The sequence below is a fragment of the Montipora foliosa genome, chromosome 3, assembly GCF_036669935.1.
Source record: "Montipora foliosa isolate CH-2021 chromosome 3, ASM3666993v2, whole genome shotgun sequence".
NCBI lineage: Eukaryota > Metazoa > Cnidaria > Anthozoa > Scleractinia > Acroporidae > Montipora > Montipora foliosa.
The window spans coordinates 1,249,435-1,266,373 of record NC_090871.1 but is presented as its reverse complement, the minus strand read 5'-3'; the positions used below and the strand labels follow the sequence as shown (position 1 = coordinate 1,266,373).

The 16,939-nt window shown below is 40.4% G+C and overlaps 1 protein-coding gene and 1 pseudogene across 2 annotated transcripts; both read left to right on the top strand.

Moving 5' to 3' along the window:
* The first annotated feature begins 1,645 nt into the window (after positions 1-1,645).
* LOC137994380 (uncharacterized) lies at positions 1,646-11,046 on the top strand. Of its 2 annotated transcripts, none has more exons than XM_068839958.1 (3): positions 1,646-1,756; positions 3,931-4,020; positions 8,527-11,045. In XM_068839958.1, the coding sequence occupies exons 2-3, from the start codon at positions 3,943-3,945 to the stop codon at positions 9,871-9,873; spliced, it is 1,425 nt and encodes a 474-aa protein (XP_068696059.1). In that variant the 5' UTR covers positions 1,646-1,756; positions 3,931-3,942; the 3' UTR covers positions 9,874-11,045. The 2 variants fall into 2 exon arrangements, with proteins under 2 accessions (XP_068696059.1, XP_068696058.1); XM_068839957.1 differs by having other exon boundaries at positions 1,677-1,756; positions 3,935-4,020; positions 8,527-11,046.
* Positions 11,047-12,222: 1,176 nt separating this feature from the next.
* Positions 12,223-13,052, top strand: LOC137995121 (interferon-inducible GTPase 1-like; annotated as a pseudogene).
* The last annotated feature ends 3,887 nt before the right edge of the window (positions 13,053-16,939 follow it).

Sequence of the window (16,939 nt, the reverse complement as noted above, 5' to 3'; positions counted from 1 at the left end):
AATTGCAATATAATCTTGTTTAAGCCGTAAACTGAAATTTGATCAAGATATAACAAGGTATAAGCTAATGAAATAGTTAAAAGAAACAACTTGTCTACATATTTAGCTCCACGTGGCGATTACATATTTGATTGAAGAGAAACTAACAAAATCTTACTTACTAAGTAAACTAATGATACTACTGTAGCTATATAGGCCAACTCTAGCTCTCGAAGGGCTACAAGACTTAAGCTGGATAAGATTGGCACTAGTAAGACTTCATGATTTAACCAGTGACGTACTGAATAAGTCTTATGGAATCTCCGAAATGACTATTCAGTAAATGGTAAAGCTAACGACTAGAAAACGGACCACCACAACTAGCTCGTATGAAAAAAGCAACACTTACATATCAGTCCTTCGCTTGCCTCTGAAGGCACTTGATACTTCAATGTTCGAGGTGACTTGACTAACGCGAAGGCTACGTGATGGTTTTGATAAGAACTATAAAGCTTAATTGTTCCATTTGATTTAGGAAAGGAAATACTCGATTATGTGGTAAGACTACAATGAATCATTAAGCGTCCGTTACACCTTTTCAGTCCTTTATTAATGAAGCAAAAAATGGACAGTAAGCTGTCTCTCAAATAGTTCTTGACTAACAAGAATTAGTCAAATTTCCAATTGTTTTTTTACCTGAAGACTGTGCAGAGTTGAGTTGAAATACAATGATAAATAGCCAGACAACAGAGATCCGACTTTCGTGTAAACACATACATCCACTCAAGGTGCTGGATTCCTTCCTCAGTTGAGTGTGTTAAAACCATAGCCAAACAGAAAAAGTTATCAGATAATTTGCCATTTGGTTTCAGTGTTGTACATAACATTACAATTAGTAAAATATCAGAAATACAGCTCACTTTGATCCGACGGCGAAAGATTCGTCGCTTTTAAGATTCCAAATGTCCATTTTTCACCGCTTGTGTTGTTTATTGAATTGGCGTTCCATTCTTGAGCTCCATAAGGGTATATTTTGTTTAAAGATCCAATAAAACAACATTCGCGTTACATCGGCTTCGCCGCCATTGCATGCTTGTACTATGTCCACCGGATAAAATCTACCTGAATCTACGCATTTCTACTACCCGCTGAAACCTTCCAAAGATATGTAGTGTACAGAAGACTCTAGGCACAAAGACAATACTTAGCAGGGGAGTGACAGGAAAGACTTTTCCCGACACGGGAACCCAGTCATAAAGCATGCATGCTGGCCGTTCCCAGAGGTGACTCAGAGGTATGAGTCTACCTGTAGGTTTTCGCTTTTTTGGTATCGACACTCTGGTTCTACTCTGCAATCTCGACCCCAGAGCTCTTCTCTTTTGTGCATGACTGGGGGAGAGAACAGTTCTGGGGAACCCTGAAGCAAAGTGTCTTCTCATTGGTTTTCGTGAAGAACAATGAAAAGCGCCTCTGATTGGTGCTTTCATGTTAGCACGAGGAGTGAGCAGGCGCCGTAAGGTTCAAATAGCCAATTTTTGGCTATAAGGACCCTACGGCGTATGTTCTCCTACATAGAGTTTCCCAGAGCCTCGGGTCAACCGCAGACATAACATCCGAGGCTCTGGTGACGAGAATTTTCCACTCTAGCGATCATGAACTTTCGCGCATGCGCATAAGCGACCGTTTCCGAGAACTTGCGTTACGAGGGCCTTATTTTCTTCGAAGCGCAACTTTTTCGTGAATACTTGGTTTGAATGGACGATGCTGAAGTTATCAGGTAAGGATTTTGCTTCTTCTTGGTCAGTACAATCCGTAGTTACAGGGGAGAGAAGAAAAGAACTTCAACTTCATTTTTACATTTTGTGTTAATTTGGTAATTACACCCACTGCATGCACACGTAGCTACCCAGAGCTTTCTGAACAAAATTTTCATTGCTGGCCTCTCTCTCACAAATTATGTATTGGGTTAACAGCAATCTTTGGCTTGAAAGAAAATTGTTTCAAATAAAATGGTAACTGAATGATTATGATTATGACTGTGTTTTTCTTATTTTTAAAAACATAAATGTCAATAAATAACGTGACCCCTGGAAGAATGGGAAAGTTTGCATATATTCGCCGGGATAAACTAAGATGTACTTATATCTGTACTTATATCCTTCTATCCAAACTTACCTACAATGAGACTCTAAGAGCCAAAATGTTGAAACGATTGGGAGATTCATATCACTGATAAGAAGCACAGTAAGCTCTATCACAAGCAAGTGGATGCGGAAGTTACCTGTAATTTTAATCCATTCATATTGTAGCCCCCGACGAAAAGACTCTGAATAAGCGCCCATTAACTTGATGGAATTGTTGGTTTGCATCCACGCGATGATACAGCCATGTTGGTGTACAAAACAATAGAAAATGGCCCCACAGGTTTTGCATAATAATAGCGTCAATGCATGGTTCTGTACGCCAACATGGCCGCCGTGGCGTCACTGATGCAAACCTTCAATTTGATTTTTTGGTAGGGTTGGCAGTGGACTTTTTTGTTCGTATTTTATTGTAATGACTTCTTTGCCAACTATACTAGCTCCCGTTAAAAATGTTCAGAATGCAATTGTAAATTACCAGCTTATGCATAGATGAAACGAGTTTGCTTGACTGTATGTAAGTGAGCTTTCAAGTCTATCGACTCGAAGTTGCTGCGTTTTCTATCACATTCTAATAAGCTACTTCCTGAATTAGCGTGATCATAATCATGACTCGGTATAGTGATACTTTTGAGAAGCTTGTGAGACACTTGTGAGAAGCTTAATCCATTATACCAACTATGTAAATAAATAAATAAATAAATAAATAAATAAATAAATGAATGAATGAATACATAAGTAAACTAGTTGTAGCCACCGCTGAGTGGCAACGAGAAAGGCAATATAACAGAGTGCATTCACTCTCATGCCCAGAAGCCCCAAAATACGTTGCAAATTTCTATGCGGTGAAATGAGACAGAGTCCAATCCATTTTGTTATATCTTCTGGTCCTGGGAGACTTATCACACCCGAAATTCACTGGGTCTTTCAAGCCGGGTTTGCACTTCGAAATAGAATTACCCTGTACTCATCGAAATATAATTTCCCTGTACTCATTATCGTTATATTTTGAAGCTCATTCTCAATCATTTACAGACAGTACAGAAATGAGTCACTCGATCTTTTGACCTTGGTACGTGCAGTGATTGCTTAATGCCTGTTTACTTCCTCTTGCTTTGGCCGGATCTGTACTTTTTAAAATGGTAAAACACCAGCCAGTTGATAAGGTTTCAACGAGTATCGCTGGAGTTGATAACAGTGGCATAGCCCGTAACACTCGGTCTCGTTTGCTCGAATTTGAACACGCAAGTTGTCGCTTCAAGCTAAATCCGTAACAACAGGGGCACCCAACGGAGGTGTTCCGCAGACGTTGCTGGGAGTGTGGAACAGCAGGTAGAGATTTGCTCCGAAAAGGCTAAATTTTGGTTTATTTTATGGCCATGATATATATTGAATTTTGAAAAAATGGCTCGTTGGGTGCCCTTGTAAGAAGCAGTGTACAAATTCAAAGTTCAGAAAGTTAGCGAATAACAATCGCGTCGTTTCTATTATGTTCGAAGTTCAAACTCTCCACGCCATCATCTTCAGTACGCTATATTGCAAATGGAATGCCGTGTGATTGGTTTTTTCATATCACGTGGTGCCCTATTGGTACATTACAACATCACATTCAGACATTTTTTTCCCTGTAAGTAAATAACTAAATAAATAAAATGAACTGTTTTCACTCGTAATCCCAGCTTGTGGATGTTTATGAATGCACCCATTTCCCATCCCCCTCTCCCACCCCACCCCATAAACAATATAAGCTCAAGTTTATGTTATCATTCTCGCTGACTACAATACACTCACCAAATCTTCGTTTTCGAAGGCAGAGACGAAAATGGACGATTTGAGAGCAAGTAAAGATGCTGACGCCAAGATGGCGAATGTCACTGACGAAACGAAACAAGGCCAGAAGGTAACCCGAAAGGAAGGCTAGGAAGGCAGGGGGGGGGGGGGGGGATAGGTCAGTTTTTGGAGCTGGGCGATGGGTCAATGTCGATATCAAATGATTCACTCTTGCACAAAAGGCATCATCTCGACGCTCCTCAAAAAAAAACTTTATTTCCCCGTGAGTAACTCCATAAATTATTAATTTGAACCGTTTCATCGTTATTTCCTTTTGCTTTCGATTTGTATACTGTGGACTGGCGGAATATCATAAAGGAGAGATTTGATTGAGCCGCCAGATGGGCGGTATGCAACAGAATTTCCAGCTAAGGTGTAAACTGCAGGTTGCAGGTCACTGTTTCACCAAAGCAGAAACAACCCAAAACTTTCCTAATGCTAACATTAAGCCTAAAAAATAATATTTAAGCCTAAGGTTAGTATTTTTGTAAAGGTTTGGGTTGTTTCAGTTACAGTAAAACAAGACGCTCTTCAAAGCGTTTACTCGGAATACCATGTTGCGCAGAAGTAGGAAGAGTTAGAAACAAACTGCGAGGATTGAATAGACTAAAACGATGTAAAGTTCCAATTTCCCAAAACGAACCGAACAAGCTAGTTCAATAACACTTTTATTATATTGACTGTCTTGCATGTGCAGGGTTTTCTATTCCTTAATTAAGTCTTGTTTGTCGCCAATCGACATTGGTCCGGGAAAAACGGTTAACAATCCACTGTATTACGGAAATCGTATACTTGATTGAACCAGTTTCTGTTTTAATTCGCTCCATTAAGAAGACCGGCAATTACATAATATTAACTTGAGTTTGATTGCGGAAACCTTAGATCATCGATCACTTAATCCTGTGACGATATCGATAACTTTGTAGCCAGGATATCAGGTCAGCGAAATATGCAAAACAGCCATCGAACAAACGGGCTAGCAATGTATTTGATCAATGCAGTGTAATGACTTGTCGTTGACTCAAGACGAAAATTGCACCTCACTGACTTGATACTATCTCAGAGGCAGCCTTGATGTTTATTATCATTATTTTTACTTTAATTCCATAGGTTCTGAATTTATTTATGTTATCATGGGATTGCGTAGGGCGATGTCATTTTTCAGTTTTTTAAAATTACAATTTAGGGGATTTTTTCCTGGATTCAGGGTGTATTGCAGCAGTAAAATCATTCGTTCTTTTGAAGCCAGGAAAAAATCCCGTCAAGCATGTATAAATCATTCTTTCCTAACCCTTAAGTGTCAATCACGGACTTAAATCAAAAGAAATTTAATTAAAATGTCACCAATCAATGAATCACTTTACCGAATTGTATAGAATCTAACTATCTACTACGTCATCAAACAAACATTATCTTGTGGAAAATAAAATTCCTCTGTTTCGAACTGAAACTCCGACATTACTAACTGACAAACAACTCTTGCATTTTTCTTTGTATCTCCGTGAAAACTTAGACGTCGACAGTTCGGCAAACCTTAGTGGTAGTGGTAGTGGTAGTGGTAGAGGTAGACTCTATTTACAAAGGCCAGCTTAAACCGTTCAGATTTCACTCAAGAGAGCATGAAGTCATTCCCCCTATCTCTTAGAGCCCCATAGCGTTTAGGTGAAACCAAGTCATACAACACATGACCAGTATCACAAATCTCTATCCTTATTCCATATTACATCAGGTGTCAAAGTGATCTTATTTGTATATCCAAAACGATATCCTCGTCTGATGAAGGTGTCAATCCGATCTAGATATTTGCCTTGAAAGGCAGAACCCTACACCTCAAATTAGCGGTCCGTCTTGCAAAATAAATAAGTAATAGTAATCTTGCCAACAGTCACTGATGAAAAAGGACTGAGTGCAGTACTAACCTCTTAATAACCGAGAGTGAGGTCGTTGCAGCAAAATCTCAAACTGAAGCCTTGCTGTATTGACCGAGCGATAGCGAAGTCAATACAGCTAGGCCGAGGTTTGAGATTTTGCTGTAACGACCGAACGGTCAAGGCTATTAAGTTGTTTATTACATGGCTAACACTGAGAACGGTTCTAAAGAAGAAATACAAAAAGTGAGATATTTATCGAAATGACAAACTTCTCAATCTTAGTAAATTATCTTTTATAAAATGATTAAGATAATACGCGCACTCTCATGGCTCAATTACTGTGTTTAGATGAGACTGTAAACACGGCTGTGACATCACACGAATTTTGATTGGTTATGTGTTGTCAGACACGCGTTTTGATTGGCTGGCAGGAAATATGAGCGTGTATTAAGAAAATCTGTTTCAATCAAAAAGTATAAAAAAAAAGGCAGCATTTCCTTCATTTTTCTAGCCTGCGAGCAGGCCCTCCGAGGGACTGGGGTTGGGGGTTGAATGAGAGCCTGCCCGCAAGGCTTTGTATTCTGAATGTCGTGTCCAAATTTTGGACGCAAAATACTGATTGGCTGAAATGAAATAACCTCGTGACGTCACCAGTGACAAGCTCCGACAATAAGAAAGCCTCTGATGAGGTGGTCAGAAATGCGTCTGAGAAAATTGTAGAATGTTGCAATTTACCATAACTTTACATAATTAAAGGTCGGGCGACGCGATGCAATGGCTTCTCTACTGGAAGGAAGGAAGTTCTATCTCTGTTATCCACAGGATTCGGAAAAAGGCTTATTTCCCAACTGTTTTTCGTAGCGGCCAAAATACAACGAGGGCGACTTCATGTCACCGTGGTAGTTTCCTGTCCTCGACAAAGCATTATCGCTGATCACATTTGGACAAAAATGGGCCTTTCGGCTGCCTCTGTTGCTGATTTAACGATAGAGAACGATAGAGGAACTCTACACGATTTTAGCAAGTATTTGGTTAAGCCGAAAAGGCAACTCCACAAATGATTGCTCGATCTCCTCGTAACTCCGCAAATACTCAATAAACCTTTGAAATAATTTGGTGTAGGTATTAGAATATTGTAATGTATGTAATGTCTTGATTCATTAAAATAAATTAAAAAAGATAACCCCGCTTCGCTTTACCGAAATTTGGCAGCAGTTGTGGTCGACGATTCTCACACAGAGGAGATGCAGTCAGGGAAAACGAATTTCTCTATTACGATTCCCGTCGTTTGAAGTTTGTGTGCTTAATTTTTCCCTAACGAACGAAACATTTTTTCCGCGGAAGGGACTTCGACGAATTACCGTAATGAATATTCAGCTACGCTTTACAGCATCAGCAATTGTTGTTTTAGGCTTTTCTGGCGAAGTCTTCCTTCCTTTACAGTTTTTTTTTGAGTTTCTGCCTCGAGCAAATTGAAATACACAACGGGTGGCTTTCTGTTTTCTGTTCTTTTTTCAATGTTTACTTCGGGTGCGCGCTGATTGGCTAATTTTTGACAGCTCTCGCAGCGTGACATCAGGAGGCGGCATTCAAAATTTAAAGGGATGCGTGCAGGCTCTCCTTCTCTCTCACCGAGGAGAGAGAGCCTGCTCGCAGGCTATCATTTTTCAAACCCTCGACTGCATTTCGGGTTTGCATAACTGTCTTGAATTCTCCCAACTCCCCCTCGTGTTTAGATGAGGCTATGTAAACACGGAAAAAGTCCTCCATTGCTTAGTGAAACTACTGATGATGCGGTCCAAAGCTCTGTGAAATTTCAATACAAATCAAATCCGTCTGTTCTAATTTGAAAAATTTCCTGATACCGAAACATATCCGAATAAAAGTTAATTTCTTCCATTTTAAAAATAGAAGAACCGTAGCCAGGGTAAAACATATTAAAAAATTATTATAAAAAACGTTCACTGGCTATATACAGTTAAAAACTTTCGAGCTTTCGGCTGTCAGGCTACAGCCTTCAATGGAAAAGTTGAAGGCTGTAGCCTGACAGCCGAAAGCTCGAAAGTTTTTAACTGTATATAGCCAGTGAACGTTTTTTATAATAATTCTTCCATTTTGTTTCCAAGCTGAAACTCGGCATCCTGCCCACTGAAGATGATTGGTTATCTTGGCTTGGGTTGTTAAATTTGACTAGCCAGAGACATTTTCTCAACATAAATTTCCTAAGAGAGAGAAAAAATACGGAAACGGACCGTTTCCATGGTTGTTCCATTTAGCTTGAAAATTGCTTGCTCTTTAATAAACGTTGGATATTGTCCTCACGGCCTCGAGCGCGAGGCAAATTTCCCACCAAAGCCTCGCCACGCATGAGAGGAAACGGCTTAAGTAACTGTCTCGTGAGGCATGTTACTCAGCCCTTTTCTGAAGTGCGGCAAGTCAAGAGATCGCGACAAAAACAATTAGGGGCTATAAATTTTCGAGCAAACAATAACAGACAACATAAGAAGTGGCAACATACAAACAAACGTAAAGACGTTCAACACAGTACAATCAGATTAAAATTAATAAGGTATCACTGTGTGTACGTTCACAAGTACAACTTCAGTCGACATTAATACCTCTTACGAGAAACAATTTTACAATAACTGAGATCTCGCAAACTGAACTGAATCACAAACAATATTTCGTATTTGTCTTTTATATAGGCGACAGAGAGCACCCAGGGTAGATTGTTTATATACCCAGCTGAGTTCGATGCAGAAAACGAAGAGGAGTATGTAAAATTTCAGCTGTGGTGCCAAGAGGATGGCAGAGATGGGTCATGGCCCCCCGCGGAAAATACAAGCATTAAAGACGAAAGCGACGGTGAAAGCGACGACGATTCAAGCGACGACGACGACGATTGGTTACCCGAACAGTATCAAGTTGCAAGCGATCCAATCCCTACTGAAGCAACCCTGCGTCGTCCAATCGCGTACTTGCTATTTAATCGAGCCGAACGTATGGCGGAAATGTTTGTGAAAGGTATGTCATTCCTGAAAAAAACAGCGAAACTGAGCCCCTTGCAGGAAGCAGTTATGAAAAACATTCAAGAAAACAGAAAAATACCTCGAATGGCGTTGTTGCTTGACAAAACTAGTTTCATACTTCGCGTTTCTGTTTTGCAGTCATCTGTGCCTGTTTTCCGCGACATCAGAGTGCCATCTAACATAAATCTGCGCATGCTGCAAACCCGCGTTTTATGTCCTATCTTCGCCTGGGATGCGAAGGTCACTCCGGAGAAATATATCTACTACCTACCACATACGTGTTACCCCTCTCAGCGCCGGCCACTGTCACGCTTTAAGGACATCGTGTTCACAAGGCCTTTCCAAGATGATTTATTTGATCAGTTCTTTAGCAACGTAGCCACGGAGGCGCAAGTCATAGACGACAGTGATGTGTGTCTCGCCGACTTTGTGCAGGAGGTTGGGCACACTTTGTACTACCAGCATAACCTTTCTAATCCTATAACATACCAGCTCAAAGTTTTGGAGCTTCATCACGACAAGAGCGTAGATCTTATTGGAGGGGTGGGCATCAGTCCTCCTGAGAGTGGTTTGATAACGGAAGGTCCATTTGATCAAGATCAAGAGATAGTTGGCATTGATGCCTTTAATCTCGCTATCAAATGGTTAAATTCCGCCACCATTCACAAGAGCTACAAGGATAAAGGAAAGCGTCTCTTGGAGATTGAAGACTCGGACAAATTTGACCCGACGATGTTTGATCTTCCAGGCGTCCGCAAAATGTTACAACGCTCACTTAGCCATTCTACTCCCAGGACGCACGTCCCAATTGAGGCCAGACGAATTGCACACTCGTTAATGTTCGGTCTTTCAAAACCTGTGCATCTCCCAGTTGTACAATCATTGGGAATGTGTAAGACGTGCCTTAAAGAGAATGTCAAATTGCTTCACTGTGGGCGTTGTAAAAGCGTGTTTTACTGTTCGAGAGACTGCCAGAAAAAGGACTGGAAGTCTCATAAGGCTGTGTGCACCGCACCCTGTTGACTTGTTGCTTACCATATTAACTGGACCCCTGTATCAAGGGTGCACTTGTGGCCTCGGTGGTGTTTTTTTGGGCGGTTCCCCTTGTCTCGAAGAATTGTGAAGTTTGTGGATGAGATCTCAAAGGATGGGCTTTGCATTAACTCAAACACAACTTATCCTGACAATATTCAGAGAAGCAAGGCACAAAAGCAGTGGTAGCGACATTTGTGTTCTCGAGTGATAAACAAAGGATAAGATTACTAACACAAGAATCAGCATGTGACTTTATTCCATGGAAACCGTCTTGATGTACATTCTACATGAAATATGCATCATGTATTTGAATTTTCTTTGGCAATATTACAATGAAATTCAGTATTTTAAGAAAATGAACTGGAATGTTCATAACTAGCATATAGTGTTCCTAGCAGCTTTCCCGTAACCACATGGTATATATGACAAGAGAAACTGAAGCCAGACTAGTCTAAAATTGACGCAGTGACTAATATGCAAGTTTACATTTTCAGAAATACTTGGATTAATCATTTTATCAATGTGAACAACCTTCCTCTCCAATAAAACATCGTTTGAATAAAAGAGTGCAACTATTCCTTTACAATATGGCAGCGGCTCTCCACTGAACAATACATAAGTCGCTTGACCAAAGGGTAAAGGGCAAAAAATCTCTAGCATGGGAAACAAATCCTGATTTTAAAAATACCCCCTGCGGTAAAATATACCAACTGTTACTCATTCTATCGAAAAAAAAAAGAGTGAAAATACTTCCATTGAAAAATGTGAAGCACAGTGTAGTAGCATGGAGTACATAAATCATACAATGAACAAAACAACCATGTAATCATTCTGTGTAAGTCTAACTTTCACTGTATTTAGGCCTAACAACTGGTTGTAAGTTTAGGTATTAGTACGTACGTTCATAGCAAATATTGTTATTATTGTACCTCTTCTGATTTTATATATTTTTAAATACTAGATAACAGGTACACCCTGTTGCAAACCAGCTATGCGTTTAATGGTCTTATCTTATAGTCCTAAAGCAAGGTTTATAAAGGATTTAGCTACACTACATTGGGAGAAATAGTTTTCGAAGCGTTTACAGATAGCTTACCTGGTATTTCTGCTGTTGAAAACGCATATTCTTAGGTAGACTGCGAGCAGTCCTCCTTGCCGACAAAATTATGCAAATTAGAAAAGCGAACGAGGATCAATCGCGCGCTACGCGACGCGCTACGCTCTACAGAAGTTAGGAAAAGAAAGAGATTGCTCTCAGTCTAATTCTTAGGGGTGCTTATCAATGTTTTCCCCCGGGGGGAAGGGCAGGGTACATAGGGAATTTTGACTACCTACCTTGCCCCCTATCAGGGGATTTTGACGTCCAGGATTTTGTCAAAAAGCCTGGAGAGCTTGGTAATAATTGTCAATGCGCCATCTTGAAAAGGCCGGAAGAGCCTGGTAACTACACTGAGAAGCACGTGTCCGCTTTCTTTGTTATTTAAATTGTGCCATCCAGAATTTTATTATGCTGGGTTGCTGCGTGTCACACAACACAACTTCTTTGACAAACATTTATTTTTATCTTTTTACGTTTTCTATACATAGTATGCGAGATTTTGGTGGAGAACGTTCTTCAACGAAAAATGCGGCTTCCTTTAAACGTCAGTGATTTGTACTTTAATACTACATCGAGAAGTTTGTTAAATCAATAAGAATAAAACGCAAACAGCGGCTACAAACATTTGCTTGAACAGCATAACTTTTTATAAACTTAACGTTTCGTATGTTACAGCATACATCATCAGAAGTGATTATTATTCAGTTACAGATAAATTTAAATTCAAAAATACATCTCAGTGAACGGACTGGGAACTAACGAAATTGATTGACATAAAATGACAAGGAATATGCTAATAATAGAGATAAAGTTTCTCACTGCCAACGTTTTCATGTAAGGTTGGCTTTGGATCACGGAGAAACAGAGACTCTTGTTCTGCACACTACTTTTGACCTGGAAAAAGTGTTCAATGCAATCCCAACAGTTTGCTCTGTACACTACTTTTGAGCTGGAAAAGTATTTTAACAAGAGGTTTACGTTTCTGTCTACCACCCAAAAACGTTCACAAATATGAGGTCAAAAGCTCTTTCGAACTCATCTGCTCTTTCGCGATTTAAAAAGACACGGACGCACTCTGACCGTTGAAAACGAGGATAGGTTAAAGTGTCAATTAAAAAAACACTTCTTACAACTATGTTTATTCATGTGACTTCTCTAAGCAGAAACATATACTCAGCAAAGAAGAATGGGAAGCCCTCTATAGTCTTCGCATATGTGATTTTGAGGAAAAATGGGTGATGAAGAACATCAATCACCCTACTACTTGGTTCCGGTATGTGGACGATACCTTTACTCTTTTCAAGAACAAAAATGATGCTTTGAGTTTTTTAGATTACCTGAATGGGAGACAAAACAACATCAATTATACAATACACTCTCCAACCCCCATCCCCCCACCCCCCTCCTCCCCAAAAAACACTCAAAGCAATAAGGGCCGTACATACTATGTGCTGAACCTAAAACTAACTTTTCCGTCTATTAGACTCCGTGATGACGATGAAGGAGCAGCTCCAGTTGATGTGACTGAATGCACAGCAGAACCAACTCTCTATGATCACCCAATTAACTCCAACATTAAATTTTGGGATCTACCAGGAATAGGCATCCTTACCTACCCTGATCTGGAAATGTACGTCCGAAAGGTACAACTGGACAAGTAACATGCCTTTCTCATTTTCACAGCCACTCGATTCACCGAGAACGACTTGCTGCTGGCTAAAACTGTCAGATCGATGAAAATAGTTTTTTCTGCATATGAACAAAAAATGATGAAAACGTCAGAGCCGAGTCGCGAAAACGGACATTCGGTGAAGAAGCGATGCTAACCAAGATTCCATGCAATTGTTTGGAAAATCTCGGCGACCTACTCAGAGATGAGAAGGATGTGTTTTTGATAAGCAACCATGAGCGTACCAAGTGGGATTTTGTCCGACTAACCCAGGCAATTCTAGATGCTTTGTCCAGATATCAGCAAGAGAACATGACCTTTTCCCTTGGGAAAGCAATTACGAAGTCTTCCACAAAAAAATTTCAGAGGAAAGTTGATGCTTTGAAAAGTCGCATATAGAAGGTCTCTGCAATATTTGCGGTGGCTGCCCGGGCTGTCTTTCGTCGTTGATGTCGTCCTTATATTGTCGGAACTCCGCCTTACAGATCCCAACTTGGTCTTCCGGAGATAGATTCTGCTGAAGTTGCGAGGCTTCCTCGTGTCACCAAAGAAAAGGTTCTCGGAGCTTGGCAGATTTCGACTGCGGGACAGCTGAGCACATTTCTTTTGTCCTATTCCACTGAATCAGCTGTTGAAGAAGCCGTCCGTTTTATTTCATTTTTGGGGTCGGTCATAGCCAGTGGTATGGCCCACCGTGCTACCTGCCATGCATACGCTTTTGGAAACTGTTGAAGAGGCTGCCTTGTCAGTCATAAGGGAAGCTGCTAAACAGACCGGTGTTGAGTTGGAATCTCAATTGACTAACATTATCCTTTGGTTGTTAGGACTTTGCCGGTAGCCAAAGAAAATGAAATTTTCTGAAACATTGGAGTATTTAACAATTATTCCATGGGTGCGCGTTGGATCTTTTTGAATGCACGGATATCGTTCGGAACTACGACCTTTTAAAAACATTTTCTTTTTCTTTTCTTTTAGTGAAAGTTGGCGGTACTTACTGATCCTTACTTGGTTTCTGATGGTTATGCTTTGGTGTCACGATCTTTTCCGACTTACAGTTTTGAAAGATTGTCAATTATATATAGTCGATTTTATCATTTAAGTTCGATTGGCATGTTTACTGTCCAGAAATCACTTTAAAATCTTAAGTCTCGATAACTTAAGACTTTTTTCACGCCTTGAACCTTCGAGTTATCACAAGCCGGTCGTTCTTCGCAGTATGACGCTTTCTTTTGTTTTTAAATTCCTAAATAAATATTTCTTTAACTTGCATTTGCTAACTTTATTATTGCCATTTCTGTCCGACCGACTAGTTGGGTGATACTAAAACAATTAGACCCTTCGCCCTCAAGGGCCACGGGTCAATAGCCCATTCGGCTAATTGTTAGTTAGTCTGTCATCTAAAGTCAGTGCTTATGCTGATGATACCCAGATCTTCTCCATTGGTAATGGCTTCCTCTTTGATCCATCGGCACGTGCAAAGTGATCTCCTCATCGTTTGTGAGTGGTTTAATAGCGGTCAACCATGATAAATTTTTCACCAAGTGACTGGGTAACACCATGGATTTACCTACCTACGATCTTGGTAGTAGTGTTATTAGTCTAGATCACAGCATGAAATTGCTGGCTGTTATAATTGATAAAAATCTCAATTTCATTGAGCATGTGGTGGACATAGTAAGAAGAGTTAGCAATCAGATACAGGTTATGCAAAGGCATAAGTAACTAATAAACAATGACACCAAGATCAAATCATACAATGCCTACCTGTTGCCACATTTATATTACTGCTCCGTCGTGTGGCACCATTGTGGTCAGCGTGATTAAAAAAAGTTGGAGAAAACATAGTTACCGCAAGCTCACTTAGAATAGTTGTTGCGTTGCATAAATTTTATAAGGGTTTGTATGGGGAATTAAACGATCGTCATTTAGGGCATTTAAATTGAAATGAAAATACACCAGATTTTCTTACCTTGCCTCCTTGTCATATTTATGGTATGTTCTTAGCATTTCTGGCCGTTTCAGCGCGATTCTAGGGAGTTTTAGTTCTACAGTGGCTCTCTCGTATATATAATTCCCCCTTGAAGATAAATATATGGAGAGAAAACAGCGAACCTACCTAAATGGCCAAAGTACGCCTCAAAGACACTGATAAGGTATCAAGAAGACAAGGTAAGGCATTTTTGTTCGATTCATGTTCTTTATTTCGACTCCGAAACACGTTTGCAAATTTCCACACAAACTCTTATAATTTTAACTGATCGTGACGGTCAAATTACATCGTTCGCTTGGGGTACCTGTGATATTAGCATTTTTGTTTTTTTAAATCGAGGTGAAATAAAGGTTATTGTATTGTATTGTATTATGGGTCCCGGAGCGAATTCTCGATCATGTCATGGCCTCGATTTTTGTGAATGAATGATACCATTTTCGTATGGTCCTCAAACAAAATATGCCTTTGTGGAGAAGGAAAATGGAAAGTTAATTCCATAACGCAGAGAGCGTGCGAACAATGAACGTGAAATTCGTAAGAGTGACGAAAAAATACCGTAGAAATTCCGTAGGTCGAGTGACGATCTTATAGGTCAACTATCACCTTGGTTCATTTCGACGGTTGGGGGATTTTTCTCGTCATCGGGAGGAAGAATGTAACAGGGAATGGTTGCTGTATCATCTACAGTTTAAGGTTTTTCAGTGTTGCGCAGCATTACGTTCCTTTAAAAATTACAGACTTTCCACATATTTATACATCGGAAACTGCTTGATTCTAAAAATAGCTGCTACCATAGTCACTTGACAAAACATCTGGTTTGCCAAACTCAAAAGCGTTCTTAACTGATTAGAGTGTAATGTGAAGTGCTAAGTATCTACCCCATATGAACCATGTGAGCGTTAGCCCTACTGATGGAAATGGATCCACACAAGGACAAAGAAAAACTCTGACCAGGGTGGGAATTGAACCCACGACTTTCGAGTTAGATCACCGCTGCTCTACCGACTGAGCTACAAGGTCACACGGGAACAGGCCGTGGGAACTGACGATGTTAAAGTCACGGCATTTCCCACCCGGGTCAGAGTTTTTCTCTGCCTTGTGTAGGCCCTTTTCGATCAGGAGGGCTAACGCTCAGTTGGTTCATATCGGGTAGATACTTAGCACGTCACATTACACTCTAATCAGTTAAGTCTGTTCAAATATAAGTGCTACATGTCCAACGTTTGAAAAAACGTAATTCCTCCTCAAAAGCGTTGTTGTTCGCAATCTTGCAGACTCACCAGTTCGTTTGGGCACAGAATAGGCACTGGACGTCAAAAGAAATTGCAGCCAAATATATCACTTGGACAACCCATGAAACAGCAAAATGGTTGCCACTGTGACATATGAACCTAGTAGGTCCTGGTACCATGCAAAACTAAGGCAGCGTTTACACCGTGAACGCGGCGGTTTCATTTACAATCGCATCGTTTAAGATGAGTTCCCACCTCCTGTTTGCACGACACCGATCAAGACTGTTGCCGAAACCGTGTCGATTTGAAACCGCTGCCAAAAGTGGAGGGTTTTCAAAACGATGCGGTTTCATCTGTCGTGTAAACAGCGAAACCGCATCGATTTGAATACGGTTACTATTTTGGCGCGAAATTTGCATTGTTCAATTCAAAATTGTGAATTTAGCAAGTAGTGCAGCGCTCGCTACTCTGACAAAAATGGTTCCGTGTAAACACTTCCAAACCGCATTGATTTTGACGCGGTTTCGAAGTCATGAAACCGTGTCGAAGTGAAACCGTGTTCGTGTAAACGCTGCCTAGGGCCTAAAACCTAACGGCGGCTACATGGCTAAAAACTAAATCACAGGCGCCCCAAGCTCAGTGTGAGGGAGAATATTAGGATTTGTATGGGAAGACAAGAGCAGAAACCTAAGAAGATAATTTTACCAAAAAATCCTCAATTAAAAAGCATAAAATTATTGTCATTGTAAATGGTTTGAACCCAGGAGTCATATCATTAAGTAAAGTCAGGAGCCCATCTGGAGCGTGCAACTTCTATACAGCGTCTGTGAAACGGCGTTTTCACAAGTAGGTTTATTTTTAGACTTTTTTAGACTAGCCCTTCCCGCGAATTAGGTCAAAAAACAAAGGCAGTTCCGGTTCGGTGACCCTATGACGTTTCTTGTAATTGGTCATCGGGCTCCTGTGGGAGTCTCATTCGCGGGAAATTCAATCTAAAAATAACCTTACTTGTGAAAACGCCGTTGCACGAAAATAGGTAAGTTGCACGCTCCGGGTGATGGGCT